General features: G+C 29.8%; 1 protein-coding gene across 7 annotated transcripts in view; it reads right to left on the reverse strand.

The window, feature by feature from the left end:
• The window catches only part of LOC142327440 (polynucleotide 5'-hydroxyl-kinase NOL9-like), a 45,691-nt gene that overhangs the window by 23,116 nt on the left and 7,164 nt on the right, over window positions 1-15,411 (reverse strand). For 5 of the 7 annotated variants that reach the window (XM_075370523.1, XM_075370521.1, XM_075370522.1 and 2 more), the window contains one exon: window positions 5,416-6,609. In XM_075370523.1, coding sequence (XP_075226638.1) covers window positions 5,416-5,629 — 214 coding nt within the window. In that variant the 5' untranslated portion in view covers window positions 5,630-6,609. Of the gene's footprint in view, window positions 1-5,415; window positions 6,610-8,751; window positions 8,941-15,411 lie in introns of all 7 variants that reach the window. The other 2 variants (XM_075370519.1, XM_075370520.1) reach the window with 1 other exon arrangement.

Genomic DNA, 15,411 nt, shown 5'->3' on the forward strand with positions numbered 1-15,411 from the left:
ATAAAATGGACAGGATGTTTGCAATTAGGACATCCTTAATGTTCTTGTTCCGAATTGCGACAAGTGCACTTAAAAGAATCGGAACATATTAACACTCTCTCTTCGCAATAGTGTTCAGTGTAGCGAAGAGCTTGCATAATTGCAGTGAGTTCTGCCGTGTAGACACTGGCCACATCTGGCAGTTTCCAAAAGTGGGCTTCTCTATTTACATGTATTGAGCATCCAACACCATGTTCGGTTTTAGAACCATCAGTATAAATTCTAATATGATCTTCGTAACTACTGACGGTTGCCAAAAATTCCTGTTGGATGATCACTGCTGGTTTCTTTTTTATTTCTCCTTGAGAGAGATCCAAACTTGTATTTACCGCTGCCAAGAGCCATGGCGGTATTTCTCTAGTAGAAATTGCCAATGTATCTGGAATGGCAATTTCGTATTTACTTCTTAATTCGTGGTACCTAATTCCGGCTGGTCTGGAATAGGTAGCACGACGTTCGTATAATGCAGCCATAGGATGGTTATTGAAAAGTTTATTATTTATATGGGCAGGATAAGCCCAAATATTTTCTGCGTATCTTAGTAAAAGGATCTCTCTTCTATAATGTAGTGGCATTATTCCGACTTCAGACATCAGACTAGCCGCCGGACTTGTACAGAAAGCGCCAGTTGCATATCTTATTCCGTTATTATGAACTACGTCTAACTTTTTTAAATGCGACTTTCTAGCGGATGAATATACGATACATCCATAGTCTAGTTTAGATTGAACCAATGCTTTATACAATCTCAATAATGTCTCTTTGTCTGATCCCCAATTTAAGTTCGATAGACATTTTATAATGTTTTGGTAGGGCTCTTTTGCATCTATCACTCAAGTCCTGTATATGTAATCCCCCATGTAAGGAATTTACCCAATACTAGTCCTAAATATCTTACATTTTCTTTATATTGTATTGGATTATCATCAATTGTCAACGCAGGACTTTGATGAGGAATTCTCTTCCTACAAAAGTGTACACAGCACTTTTTTCTGGTGAGAATTGGAATCCGTTATTCCTTGCAACTTCATTTAGAGCATTGATCGCTCGTTGCAATTTGTACCTCACCATAGCAGTCTTGTTGCTGGCATACATAATTGCCAGATCATCAACATAGACGCTTTTGCTGATTTCTACTGGAATGGCTAAATGGCTAATATCAATTTATTAATGGCAATGGTAAACAAGGTACTGCTCAACGGCGAACCCTGCGGTATGCCATTTTCCAAGATTCTTTCACATGAATATTCATTGTTGACGCATACTTGGAAGGTACAGTCATTCATATAGTTGCTGAGCAGTATAGGCAGATTGCCACAAATGCCCCATTCATGTATCTGGAGCATTATACCATGACGCCAGGTCATATCGAAAGCCTTCTGAAGATCAAAGAAGACTCCGACACAATGTTTCCTTTTAATGAAGCTGTTATATATAACGTCCTCTAAGCTGATCATTTGATCAGTGGTAGAATGGTATTGTTTACATGTAAAGTAGAAGGCTATTGTGATCTCCCTTTCATATCACCGTGACTCCCAGAGATTGAGAAATGCTAATCTAGAGGATTGAAAAAACATATTACTTGATAATAACAAACTTTTATCTCCATTACATCATCACACTATATTCTGAAAATAAATTATTAAAATACTTAATTAATTTTTAAAATACTTATAAAATATTTATCAAAAATAAATTATCGTGATATGATCAAATTACTAGTACATAATATATGTTGGGGAACAAATGAATCCCACTAAATTCAATTGTATAGAATTTTATTTAACAATATCTTATCACTGAATATTAACCACTATTAATCACTGCTTATTAACTAAACTGAATTTTTAACAACGAACATAATTAAATATAACTGAATTGTATAAATTAAAATCTGTAATTGTTCTGGTTGAATCTACTGATTATGTATCATGTTAACTGTATGAGCTCTGCATCTGAATTGAACTGCCAGCTCTCCGTGTTATTTCAGCAACCGCCCGTAGAGCAGCACTCAACAACACAACAATATATTAGATCTAAACTTAAGCATAATGTGAATTACAGTAGGGTAAAGAAACATTTTTCAATTACTGATGTTCCATATAAATATCAGATCAATCTCAGTCATATCTCTTTAGTCATAAAGTTACGTAAAGTTACATAAAGTTACATAAAGTCATAAGTTACGGAGTAAAAATGTAAATTTATATTACAGTTATTATTCATTCGGTTAATCAGTTTATTTCCATTTATATTTCATAAATAAAATAAATTTCCAATAAATTTCATAAATAAAAATATTTTCATAAATAAATGCATTATATATGTTCCACACAATTAAAAATAAAAATGCAGAATGATTTATAAAAAAACAAAACCCTTCATGAATTAAGTAAATTTAGTATAAACAATTTCAATCTTTATTTTAGCAATAAATAATAAAACCTAGCATGCATATTACTAAAATGAAATGTATTAAGCTGAGAGAGCTAAGAAGTTTTCTACTATTTTACATTATGATAATGAATCACAATTGAAAGAATCATAAATCACATCAAAAATTTACCAACAAATTTAGAAATTTACCAACCAGCAGAGTACCTTCACTCAAAGAAGTGAAAGTTCTATTTCTAACATAAACATAAAGGTGAAATAGATCCTCTACTACCTAATGTAAAATAGTATAGCATGTTGATGTAAATAAATCTTTTTTTTTCTTTTGTTCCTGTTTAGCCTCCAGGAATCACTGTCAGGTATTACTTCAGATGATGAATGAGGATGATACGTGTGAGTGTGAATGTGTGGTTAATTGAAACCCAACCACCAAAGAACACCGGAATCCATGATCTAGTGTTCAAATTTGTTTAAAACTAGCCTTTACTAGGATTTGAACATTGGAACTCTCGACTTCAAAGTCAGCTGATTTGCACACACCACCATGTGACACATTCACCACTACACCAAACCGTGGGTCTATATAAATCAATCTGTTCACTGTGGAGTACACATTCCACAAGTTTAATGCACCTAATCAAGGACTTGTAATGCTACATATACAGTTTAAAGGTATAAAACCACGTACAGTAAAACCTTTCTATGCAACCTCTCAATATAATGCTAAAAATTTCAGATGCAATCACATCATAATGGATAAGGCCCTTAATAAAGCAGAATTGGAAAGCTTATTTTACTTTTTATTAGATATTTTCTTTTATAAAGTGGAAATAAAAGAAAATATTTTACTTTACAATTACAGGAGTTAAATGAAGGAAAAATATGTAACATCAATAATAGATAATTCTTTCCCAGCCTTGCAGGCGTGATGTTTTAATACATTATATGTTTTCTAGTACACAGAATTCTAAAATGAATTGTACAAAATAGGCTATTTCCACTCTTAAACATGATTCTGAATTTAATTTTAAATTAAATTTACATTGGCAAAAGTTAACATACTTGCCATATTTTTGAAAAGATGTTCAAAATAAGCACAGATGTACACTTTTGTGCTCAAGTGATATTGCAAGTCATCTGATACAATACGTTGCTGTCAATGATAACAATTTCTTGTTGAATGTTCACATTCAGTTCATCAATACTGTGGCAATTTGATTCATAAACTCTATCTTTCAAATAGCCCCAAGGAAAAAAATTGCAACTAGACAAATTTGGGGAACACAGAAGTCACCAGCTGGTGACCTCCACCAACAAATTTATCTAGCAGAGAGTTCTGCTGATAGTTCATTCTTCTGTAAATGAAAAAATGAACACATGCTACTGAACTCTTTGATGTGTGACACATTGCTCTGTCTTGCTGGAAGAAGCTCTACTCTTTTTCCTATCTGTTAGCTGAGCATACAATTCTTCACAACTGTACAATGCACTTCTGTACTGATAAGGCTGGTCAAATGATATTGGCTCCAATATACAATTACCAGAAACAGCACATTACACACCAATTTTCTCAATGTTAAGTGAATGCTCAAACATCTTATGAGGATTTTCAGTCACCCAGTACCTAATGTTGTGTAAATTAACATGCCTCGTGAAACCAGCATTGCCTGATGTGAAATACAGCATCGGGTCTATCTGTCTATTAACAATGTTTTTGAAAAGCCAGTTGTAACAAGTTTCAGTTTGTCCATTCTCTTAATTTGTTTGGAGAACTGTTACACATATGGTTTAAAATTTAAATCATGAAGAACTTATGGTAAGATATGTATTTTACACACTTGTTTTAATAAATCATACAAATTTTTTTTCAGACTGGCAGAAATTCTTCTTTGAATATTGGCTCCGACTTCTGGACTACTAACAAAAGGCTGCCTATTTTGTTTTGTTTTGAAAACGACATTGTTGTACTATTTTTTAACCAAATCATGTGTACTACTTCTTGCTTTCGTTATTAGCAATTGAAAATTTTTCAGTGAATATTTGACATGTTTCTTGAAAGGATCCAGAACACACATAAGCTTCCACAACAGCAACCCTTTCCTCAATCGAATAAGGCTATTTATATACAATCAGTAATGGTGGTATTAAGAGCATTAAAGGTGATCCTCAAATAACTGCAGTTCAAGCTGGCTCAGATCGGTTTTAAGTTGCTCACACACTGTATTAGTTGTTTCAAAGGTTTAAATGTTTTTTATATCAAGTAAAATTTTAAAAGTAAAATTTTATATCAAGTATAAAACACTAATTACGAGTAAAATATAATATAGAATTACATACAGCACACCAAATTTTATATCACTTTAAAATATCACTGTTTTAAAACACAAACATGTAACAATTAAAATAAAAATGTAGTAAATATAAATGTGAAAATAAATCAAAGCTGGAAAAATGGTAAAAAAATTATTCAAATTTTTAAGAATTGAATACTTAAAAAGTAAAGCAAAATATAACATCAATTTTGCAGCAAAGCCAATGACATTAGTAGAATGGAAAAGCAAAATATTCTCACCGGTCAAAGATACAATATAAAGAAAAGTATACTTATGAAAAAGCTGGGTCATTTTTCAGGTAATTGAAGTCAAAATTCTTGGCTGAAAGTATAAATCAGATAATTTAATAAGTGCTTTCAACAAATAAATTGATAAAACTTCGGTGACATATATTTACAGTCCCATCTATACAAAAGAGTCCCCATTAAAAGTAATAACCATCAAATTTTTTTAATGCAGAAAATGTTTCTTGCATTTCAATGGTTTCCTCTTTTTTAAGGTTTTACATTATATAAAAAAAACAGTAATTTTAAAAAACTGAAAAGAAGTTTTCAAGTTAAAAAAATTTACTACAGTCACCAGTAATGATAAATTTCAAGATTACAATCTTCATAAAAATAAACAGAAAATTAACTTAATAATTACATACCTCCTTTCACATGAGTTAGAATATTGTTCCATTCTAGCATTTCACGATACAATTTAGTATTTTGTGAGTGTACCTGGAATGCACTCTGTAACACATTCTCAATTTCATTTCCTGAATATAATGATGGTAATAAAATCTGTTCTGAATATCTTTCGACAAACTTTGGCCAAATTATTGAGGAAATATCACCTCTTTCCTTATTTAAAATCAGCATAACAAAATTAAATTATTATTATTATTATTATTATTAAATTTTGTAGTTATACTATTAACTTTTTCTTCAGATATTCCAAATCCTAATATATGTTGTAAAGAAATATCATCTAATTCCTCTTTTTCTTTTGTTGTAATGCACAAATGACCAACACCTCTAGGCGAGTACAATATCTGTTTTCCAGATAATCTATCAATAGTATAACCAAGTACATTGATACTTCCAACCAACACTTCTATTTCAAGCACACCGATTAGATATAATGAAAATGGATGCATTAATGACAGTAAAACATGGTTTTACCACTATTTTTATTATTAAATAATTGTTCACGTTCCTTATTATAAGTATCATTGTGTTCATTAATACAGTTATCTTCATTACTGGCTTCATCACAATTATATGAAAAACCTGTTAATTCATTTTTATTAATACTTAATTTTGACACAGAAGGCTGCAATAAATCGGAAGATGAACATGGAAGATTTATTCCATCTTCCATATTTTTGTTTGAAGAAAATTTTTGTTGCGATTCATTTTTAGTTTTGCCACATACTTTATGTTTATGCTTCTTCTTACGGTTTACTTCATTCTGACAATTAGTCACATTTGCCGTATCATAACTATTATGAAAATGTTCACTTGTTTCTACAATAATATTAACATTTTTAGAATTATCACTTTCTAATACATTACTCTTAAAATTTTCTAAATTGGATTGTTTCAACTTTTTGAGTGCTTGTGTATCATCATTAAATAATTTTCTTTTTTTAAAGATTTCTTTTCTTTCAATTTAAATTTATCAGCTTTCCTTAAAACATTTAAAATTTGATGTTGTAAACTAAACAATTTTTTAGTCTGTAATTTAATTTTTGAATTTTGTAATAAAATGTTTCACAGTTTTAGTATGTTTTAAACATTTTTTACCTTTCCCATCATTAATATTATTTCTTATTTTCATTCTGCATAAGGTTATTTTCCTGCAACAAATTAAATAACATTAATATTTTAAGAAATATATTGTTAAAATACTCAAGCTCATGTGGCACAACATCGGTAATATTTTTTCAGACTATACATATAAAATCAACCATATACATATGCTTCCATGAACACACACAAAAAATTTGTACTATCAAATAAATCCATTAAAAATAGAACTTAATACCAAAGAAAAAGTTGATTGTTAAATTCATTACATAGAATAGAATATTCAGAAAAAGTATTTTGAGGTGTTAAACAGAAACAAATTAACAGATGCTAAACAGAAAAATAATATATACTCATAATAATACACTAAACCCGGCCTACTGATAGAATCTCTCATTTCTAGTGTCTTGCAATACAAATTTATTTCAACGCACTAAAAAACAAATGTGTAAAGATGGGAAAATTCAGACAATATATACTATCATATATACTCATGGCAACACAGTCAATGGCAAACCAAACAATCCTCACAGACATCTCACACAACTCCCTCAATTGACAGTTTACTGCAGAAAGCCAATGAAAAAATAATAACTCAGTAGAAATAATAAGACCTAAGTGTTACACCTTCCAGTACAACTGAAACTCTTATAGACTTTATGACATATCACCAAAAACACCTATTAATATTAAACACATGCTGTTGCATTGTCTTAATCATATTGAAAATCAACCAATAATTCAACAAAAATCTAAACAAAATTAAAATCTAATACATATTAATGAATACTACATACCTACGCTAATACAAAATTAAAAGCATACCAAATTATATTTGTATATTATCTAACCCATACAGAACTGTTGAAAATTTCTGAAACTTTCAAAATCAAAAACTACACACATTTAAACACAATGCTTTAGCATGAAAAATTAAACTGCAGTGACTATCAAACATTATATGAGCAAACTAAACTCAAATTCAACCACAGATTCAAAGAAAATAAGCAAGTAAAACACATAAAAACAGAATTAACTATTTGTCCTAAAGAAAAGGGATATAAAAACAATAATATTAATCAAAATATGCATATCTTATAAACAAACTTAACATGGTCAAACAATACCAAAATTTCTCTAATTTGACAAACAACATATTAAAATCAATCAACAGAAACAAAAATAATAACACATTGCAAGTTTCCTATTTCACAATGGAAAAAATCAACAACAATGATACTACACAACTGCTTAAAATCTGCACAACAGCTTCAAAACCATCTTCTGGAGACACATTTTATATATTTAGAAACTTAACTAATTTTTATCAGGTTATCATTTCCTGAAAAACACCAGCAGTAAAAAAATTATAGTTTCAACCTATGATAAAATTTGATATATTATATTAAATAATTAACTTTGTATACTACAGTAAATAGGGTTCAGATGAAAGCATGCACTTTAGTAGCTTTAAAACCACTCTAAAGAAATCTATATTAATACACATATTCTTTCTTCTAGCCTAGACTTTTGTACAACTGCATTCTAGTTTCTGGCATGGAATTGCATTTGTAGCCTTTCAACAATTATGAATGAATAGCTAAATTTACCTGACCAAACTTTCTTTTTCTTTTTCCTGTTTAGCCTCCGGTAACTACCGTTTAGATAATTCTTCAGAGGATGAATGAGGATGATATGTATGAGTGTAAATGAAGTGTAGTCTTGTACATTCTCAGTTCGACCGTTCCTGAGATGTGTGGTTAATTGAAACCCAACCACCAAAGGACACCGGTATCCACGATCTAGTATTCAAATCCATGTAAAAATAACTGGCTTTACTAGGACTTGAACGCTGTAACTCTCGATTTCCATACCTGACCAAACTAAATCCATTCTACTTTACGTTAAATGGCGAAAAAAAAAGGTTCTACGTTTGCTCTGTACAAAACACATGAAACTATAATTTTAACACTAGGACACATGCAGTATCTCATTACTTTTAGTTTAAAATTAACATAAAGAGTAAATAAATTTGCAGTGTGTATGCGAAAGTAAAAGTCAAAAATTCCATTACTTAAATTTAAACATAGTAACTTTTAAGGTTAGAAGAGGTATAATGCAATGTTTACAACGTATAGTTAAAACAATGACCAAAATAAAAAAATGCAAACTTGTATCACACGAACTGTTACCTTAGAATAATGAGACCTCAGTAGTATTGAAAATACCTACAACACCAGAAACACAGCACTCTTTCGTAAACATAGCAACGTGCTAATACAGATATCCTTGCCACAAAACTCTACGTCTTTAATCTTTACCCTTTGTAGCATGCAATCCTTCGTATCACAAATAGACAACTTCCAAACAAAATTCCCAATCTGGAAATTTTAAATTTTTTCAATAAATTTACCGTTACGTATTAAAATTATGTAATTTTATTTATTTTAATATATTATTTTTTTTTATTGTTTTGAATCAAATCGACTTAAATTTTCATAAAAGGAAAAAAAATGTTTAATTGTAATCAGCATTATTATACTACATCCTACATTTATTTATTTTATACAAGCCTTGTTTTTCTCTAGTTTTTTCTTCTTACACATCCTTAATGACCAAATTAAATAAACTTGGACCTTGATGCAGCCTACAAATCTTTGCCTTTTCAAGATTATTCTCTCTCAACTTTTCGTCTTAAGACCTTTTTATTTCATACTTTCATTTTCAAATTAAATTTCTTTCACCAGCAAAACATATATTACATTTAATACTTCTTTATATTCAAGTGATAAGCAATGGGACGTTTTCATAAATCTAAACCATCGATGTATATAAATGGATTAGATGCTAATCTCACTGCTTTTTATATTTTCTGCTTTACTTTGTCTTCTACTCTTATTACTTGTTTTGATTATGGCACAGATTATTTTCGTTAAGTTTAGTGTTGCAAATTTTACACACAGCATGCTAGTTATGAACTCAACATATACCAATACAAAAATTTATTAGCACATTAAATATAAAAACAATATTAAATCTATTAAAACAAGGATGAAATGTACAATTTATTCAAATGCTACATAGATTTCCAGACTTTAAGATACGTAACACCAATACCAATGCATTAGCACTAAGAATAAGACTGCATCATTGCCTTAAACAAAAAATCAGTTACTTCAAGGAAAAATACCACTTAGAAAGCAAGCAGTAATTTCTATTAATCTTTTTATAAAAATAGTCTTCCACAAAGCAATTTTGAAGACGTATGGAACATTTAAATATTTATAAGTATGCATTTTTTTGAAAAACCTGTATTTTATGTGAACTTCAAAATTGAATTTATTCAATTATATTTCTCTTTTTAATCTTCTATGAATATGATGTACAAAGAATGTGATTATAATATCATACATCTGTCAATGCCTTTGTACATTATACATAGTGTAACATATGCAAAAATGTTAAATAAATGAATGACAAAGTTTTCAATATCTAGAAACTGTATAAATTTATAATGATATTATTTATCTCTTAACACCCACCATGTTTTGTTATCTTCTGTGCATTAAATAATGATACTGGCCCTAATGTGGGTTAATTATATAGTGATTTTCATTTAAAATCTCAAAATTTAACATTATTTCTAAACAGATCATTCTAGAAGATTTAAAGGGGTGGCTGTATTAACGTAGAGTTATTTAAGAATTAAATAATTTGAACTTAAATGTGTTGATAATTTTAACAAATAAATCATACAATAACTTACAGTTTATTTTCAAATAGCTCTAAAAAAGGCATTCATTTCATACTTCAACCAAGAAAATCAATTAAAATAAAGTTTAATAGTCTATCTTGAGTTCTGAAGAACAGATTACATTAATTAACAACTGTCAAAACTAGTTTATTATCTTGCCATTGCACAGAATTGTGAATGGTCAAGTGTTTGAGACCAATATAATCTACTTCAATTTTAAATGAAGTTAGAAAAGTAATAATCTGATAAAACATACTACAATCTCTTTTTTAACATTTTAACAATGATAAATTATTACTTAACATTTCTTTGTTAAGTTGTGAAAACAATAAAAGTAAATACAGTTTTATACTTTAACTTAACAATTAACTATAAACACACACTGCAAAATAATGCCAGAAGTAGGTGTAATGGTTGGAATGTTGTCTTCTTGATCACCTGATCTTGAGTTTGATTGTGGGAGTTGGCACTTTCATACTGATTAATTATTTAATTAATATTTATTTTTTAAGTTTTAATATTTATTGCTTAAAGAAACCTCAGTTATTGTAGGAAATGAAGTAAGATTAAATCATTTATTTACAAAAAATAAATTAAACTTGATCTCAAATTGTCTCTAACAAACACAACTACACATTTGGCAAAAAAAAAAAGAAGTATTTTATGAAAATTATAATTTTTATTAAAATAAATACTATAAAAAATAAGTAATGTTAAATGTACCGCATAAATAGTCTGCATTAAATCAAAATATATACACTGCACTAAATTTGTCCTGTGATAATGCTTTTAGCAGGTGAATTTTATAGGAATGATTTATTTTTTTAAAGCTTTGTGTTCAGTTTTCATTCATTAATCTAAGCATACATAAAAAACGTTTACACAACCTTGAAAGCTTTGTCATTGAGTTTGGCCTATTTGTATGTGGATGTTTTACAGAAAAAAATTGTACATTATTTTTCCATTTTGACATTATTATTATATGCCTTCATTAATTAATTATTTATATGCCTTCATCCTCAACTTTGTTCTGCTCTCAACAAATTCAGCTGTCAGTGATTTATGTTTTTTGAACATTTTTAAAATTCTGCAATGCAAGCCATTGTTTAAAATGCAGAAGAAAACTCATCTATAGTGAGCTCAGGGATATAATAGTTAATTGAAGATTTTCCAGTAAAACTGTTCATATCTTAAGGCTTTTTTTACAATTCTATGTATATATTGCATTGAAAGTAATTCCACAATTAAAGAAATTTAATGAGTAAGTTCTGTTTTAACATTCAGAAAATAGAAGTAAGTTTTCAGACGTGTCACGGGTATTTGTTTTTCCCTTCTCATAATAATTGATACAACACTCAAACAACTTCTTCATTCACTCATAAGTCCGGTTAAACTTTCTACACACTTGAATTTTTGTAGTAGAACTATTTCATGTTCTAAAGAACCAAACTACAATTTAAGCTTCACAGTTGGCAGGATTATTTACATAGCACTCGCAAATAGATCATATAATAATAATGATACTGAATAGTTACAAATTATCAAGGGCATTTTACAGATGAATAAAATAAAGACCAAACAAACACAACCACCTCTATTTTGCTTAAGATTATAAGAGCAGTTGCACAAGTTTGTGATAGCCTTGACTAAACATAATCACCACGGTGCCGAATAATGTAATCTGACTACCAAAGTGGCTATTGTACAGGTTTCATGAAAACAAATTTGTTTTCTATTAGAATACAATCAGGATAAGGATTCCAAACAAGTTAGTTTCAAATTACAGATACAGGAATTGTCAAACATAGGAAACGTGATGAAAGAGGAGCCAGTCCAAAAATATCAAGGTATTTTTGTTCAAGTTAGAGAAGCTTGGGTAAATCAACTCATTGTGTGACTTTGGAGTTGGGAATACCATGATTGATAGTTACAAAGTCTTTGCATAAGGTATTAAAACTTCATGTGCACTAAATTCTGTTGTTAGATGCAATAGACACTGATGATTGTACACTGTTATTATTTTGCCTAGCGCATCATTAATGAAATCAACTAAGACTACACTTTCATAAAAACATAATCTTCTTTGATGAAGCACCATTCCCACACTTCTCATAATATTGCCAAAATAGTATAGAAAACTATTTTGAGTATTTGGAGTATAGAAAACTCTCCAGAGTTTGAGAAAAATAAGATAGCCCAAAAGTTAGAAAGTGGTATTCATGTCTGTATGAAGTAATTAGACCATTCTTCTTTACTGTATGTACAATGACTAGAGCTACAATTCTCAACATGTTAAGAATTATGCATTACCAACCTACAGTCAGCAAAACCAAAAGCTTTCTTCCAGAAGGTAGCACATCTCCACACTTGGATTTAATTGTTTGAGACTACTTGTAGGAAAAAATCCTGGACAATGGATTCACCAGGGAGGACCAATTTCCTAGTTTCCTTGGATTTCCCTTTTCAGGAGTTGTCAAAGACATTGTATATGAAACTACGATTTGTGATGAACTAAAAAGTCAAATCAGTGTGACATCAATTGAGGAATAACTGCCAAAGTGCTCTAAGATATATGGCATAAAATTTAATACCACCTGGATATTTTACATACAATACATGGAGCTCAGGCAGAAATTAAAAATAAAATTATTATAAATGTAACTATCTGAAATAACATATTTAAGAAAATAAAATTGCTGACTACTAGTATATATATACACACACAAGGTGTGTTCAAAAAGTAATGAGAACTTTTGTTTTTTGGAAAGAATTTTATTTATTTGTCTACATTAATGTTGTTATCCTCTTCAAAATAGTACCCATTAGATATACACTTATGCCTGTGCTTTTTCCAATCCCCGAAACACATCTGGAACTCTATCTTTGGAATAGTGTTTAGTTCTTTCAGCTATTTTGCCTTTAATCTCATCTATGATGTAAAACAACGGCTCTTTAAGGTTCTCTTTATTTTTTGGAATAGAAAAAAGTCATGCGGGGCCATGTCTGGCAAATATGACGACTGTGGTGTCATTTCAGTGTTGCTATTTGCTAAAAATTAATGAATAATTAATGAAGTGTAAGCAGGCGCATTATTGTGGTGCAAAAGACATGAATTGTTTTGTCACAAATGTGGCTGTTTTTTCGAATTGCTTTACACAATCAGCATTGAACTTGTAGGTAATATTCCTTATTGACTGTTTGACCTTGTGACAAGAACTCATGATGCACTATGCCGTTAAAATCGAAGAACATGATGATCATAACCTTCACATTCGACCATACTTGTCAGAGATTTCTTTCAGTCTTGGTGATCCAGAATGCCTCCAATGGGACGATTGAGCCTTAGTTTCAACATCATATCCATAAACCCATGTTTCATCACCTGTTATGACTTGCCTACTACTTTCAGTAGTTCTGCATCGTTATTGACTTCATTTAGCGAGTCCTGAGCAACTTCCATTTGCTGCTGTTTTTGTTTGAAATTCAATATTTTGGAACAAATTTTGCTGCCACACATTTCATACCCAAAACATCTGAAAAAATTTCATGGCATGAGCCAATTGATATCCCAATATCATCAGTGACTTCTCTGATTGTGATCATTCATAATCATTTCTTTTATTTTTTCCACTTTTCATCGGTTGTTGATGTGCTGGGGCGTCCAGGGAGCTCATCTTCAACGTCTTCATGACCTTCTTAGAAACACTTATATCACTTGTAAACCCTTGCTTTACTCATAGCAGACTCACCAAAAGCAATATTTAACATTTTTAAAGCATCGCTACACTTTATTCCATTCTTACAGCACAATTTAATACAGATTCTCTGACCCATTTATACAAATAAAAAACTGCCAATCATACCAAAACATACGTTGTACTTTCGATAGCTGACAACAGACTAAACATCCAATATGGTTAAAAATGTACAGATACTTTTCAGACATGTTTACCAATACAACAACAAAAGAATCCCGAGAATTGAACTAATACAACCCACAATTTTGAAATTTCAAAATTCTTGTTACTTTTTGAACACACCTCGTATATATATATATTATTAACAAATAGATATTTAATGACAACAGATACATTCAATAAAAGGTTAAAAACACTCAAAGGTAACAACTGTATGTAGTGCTTTCAGAGTTTAACTCCTGTCAATAGCAGACCAGATTACAAAAAAAAACATATAATTATTATAAATAATGTACATTTAAAAATATAGTTTTTTTAAAAAAACTTATAATTAAAATTTTAAAATCGTTAGTATGTACATACTATTGTCATACTTCCTAATCCATAATGGTTAAGATAAAGAATCCGTTAAAAATTTTAACTGTTTGGGTTTTTAAAAAAAGAATTTTATTTTTAACTACATATTTTATTTATAATTATGTGTATTTTATAAGAATTGTCTGCTGATGATGGAATTATAGCTCTAAAAATGCTAGACAGAGAGGTGAGTGTTATTATTTTTTATTGAACTGTATCTGATGGATTTTCTTATTCATAAATAATTAACCATCAGCTATCAAATGAACTGATTTGCAGAAGCTTGATCCTTCCTCTAACACCGAAGGTTTCACACAAAAAACTTCCTACATCTAATTTCAATTAGATTAAGCACTCAGATCATTACTTGATTGAGTCTTTAAACACTAAAAATACTACCCTCATACCAACAACGTAATTGTTGATCACAACAATGACAATTTTGTCCTACAATTCAATTAACTCAAGTCCTCCTGATATACTTAATCAAGAAACAGATTCAAAATTTAATAAGCCTGCAATGAAAACACCCTATTTCTCTCTGCTCTCCGGTCTATTCAGGAGCAAGGTCAATGCCTACATCCTCCCACACTGTAGATCCATCACAGAATTCTCCACACATCCATCTCACTTAAAACTATATAGAAATAATAATGTATTTTATCAATTTTAATACATTTTATGGTCTTAATTCCTGCATCATGGATCAGCTATATTGAATTTCTTTTACAGAAGTCAGATTATCAGTATATTCCTTTTATAGTAGTAATATATTTAATTATTACATAAAATGCTGTTTAATATTTTGTATTGCAAATTAGTTT

This window comes from Lycorma delicatula, chromosome 7 (assembly GCF_047948215.1).
Source record: "Lycorma delicatula isolate Av1 chromosome 7, ASM4794821v1, whole genome shotgun sequence".
Classification (NCBI taxonomy): Eukaryota; Metazoa; Arthropoda; class Insecta; order Hemiptera; family Fulgoridae; genus Lycorma; species Lycorma delicatula.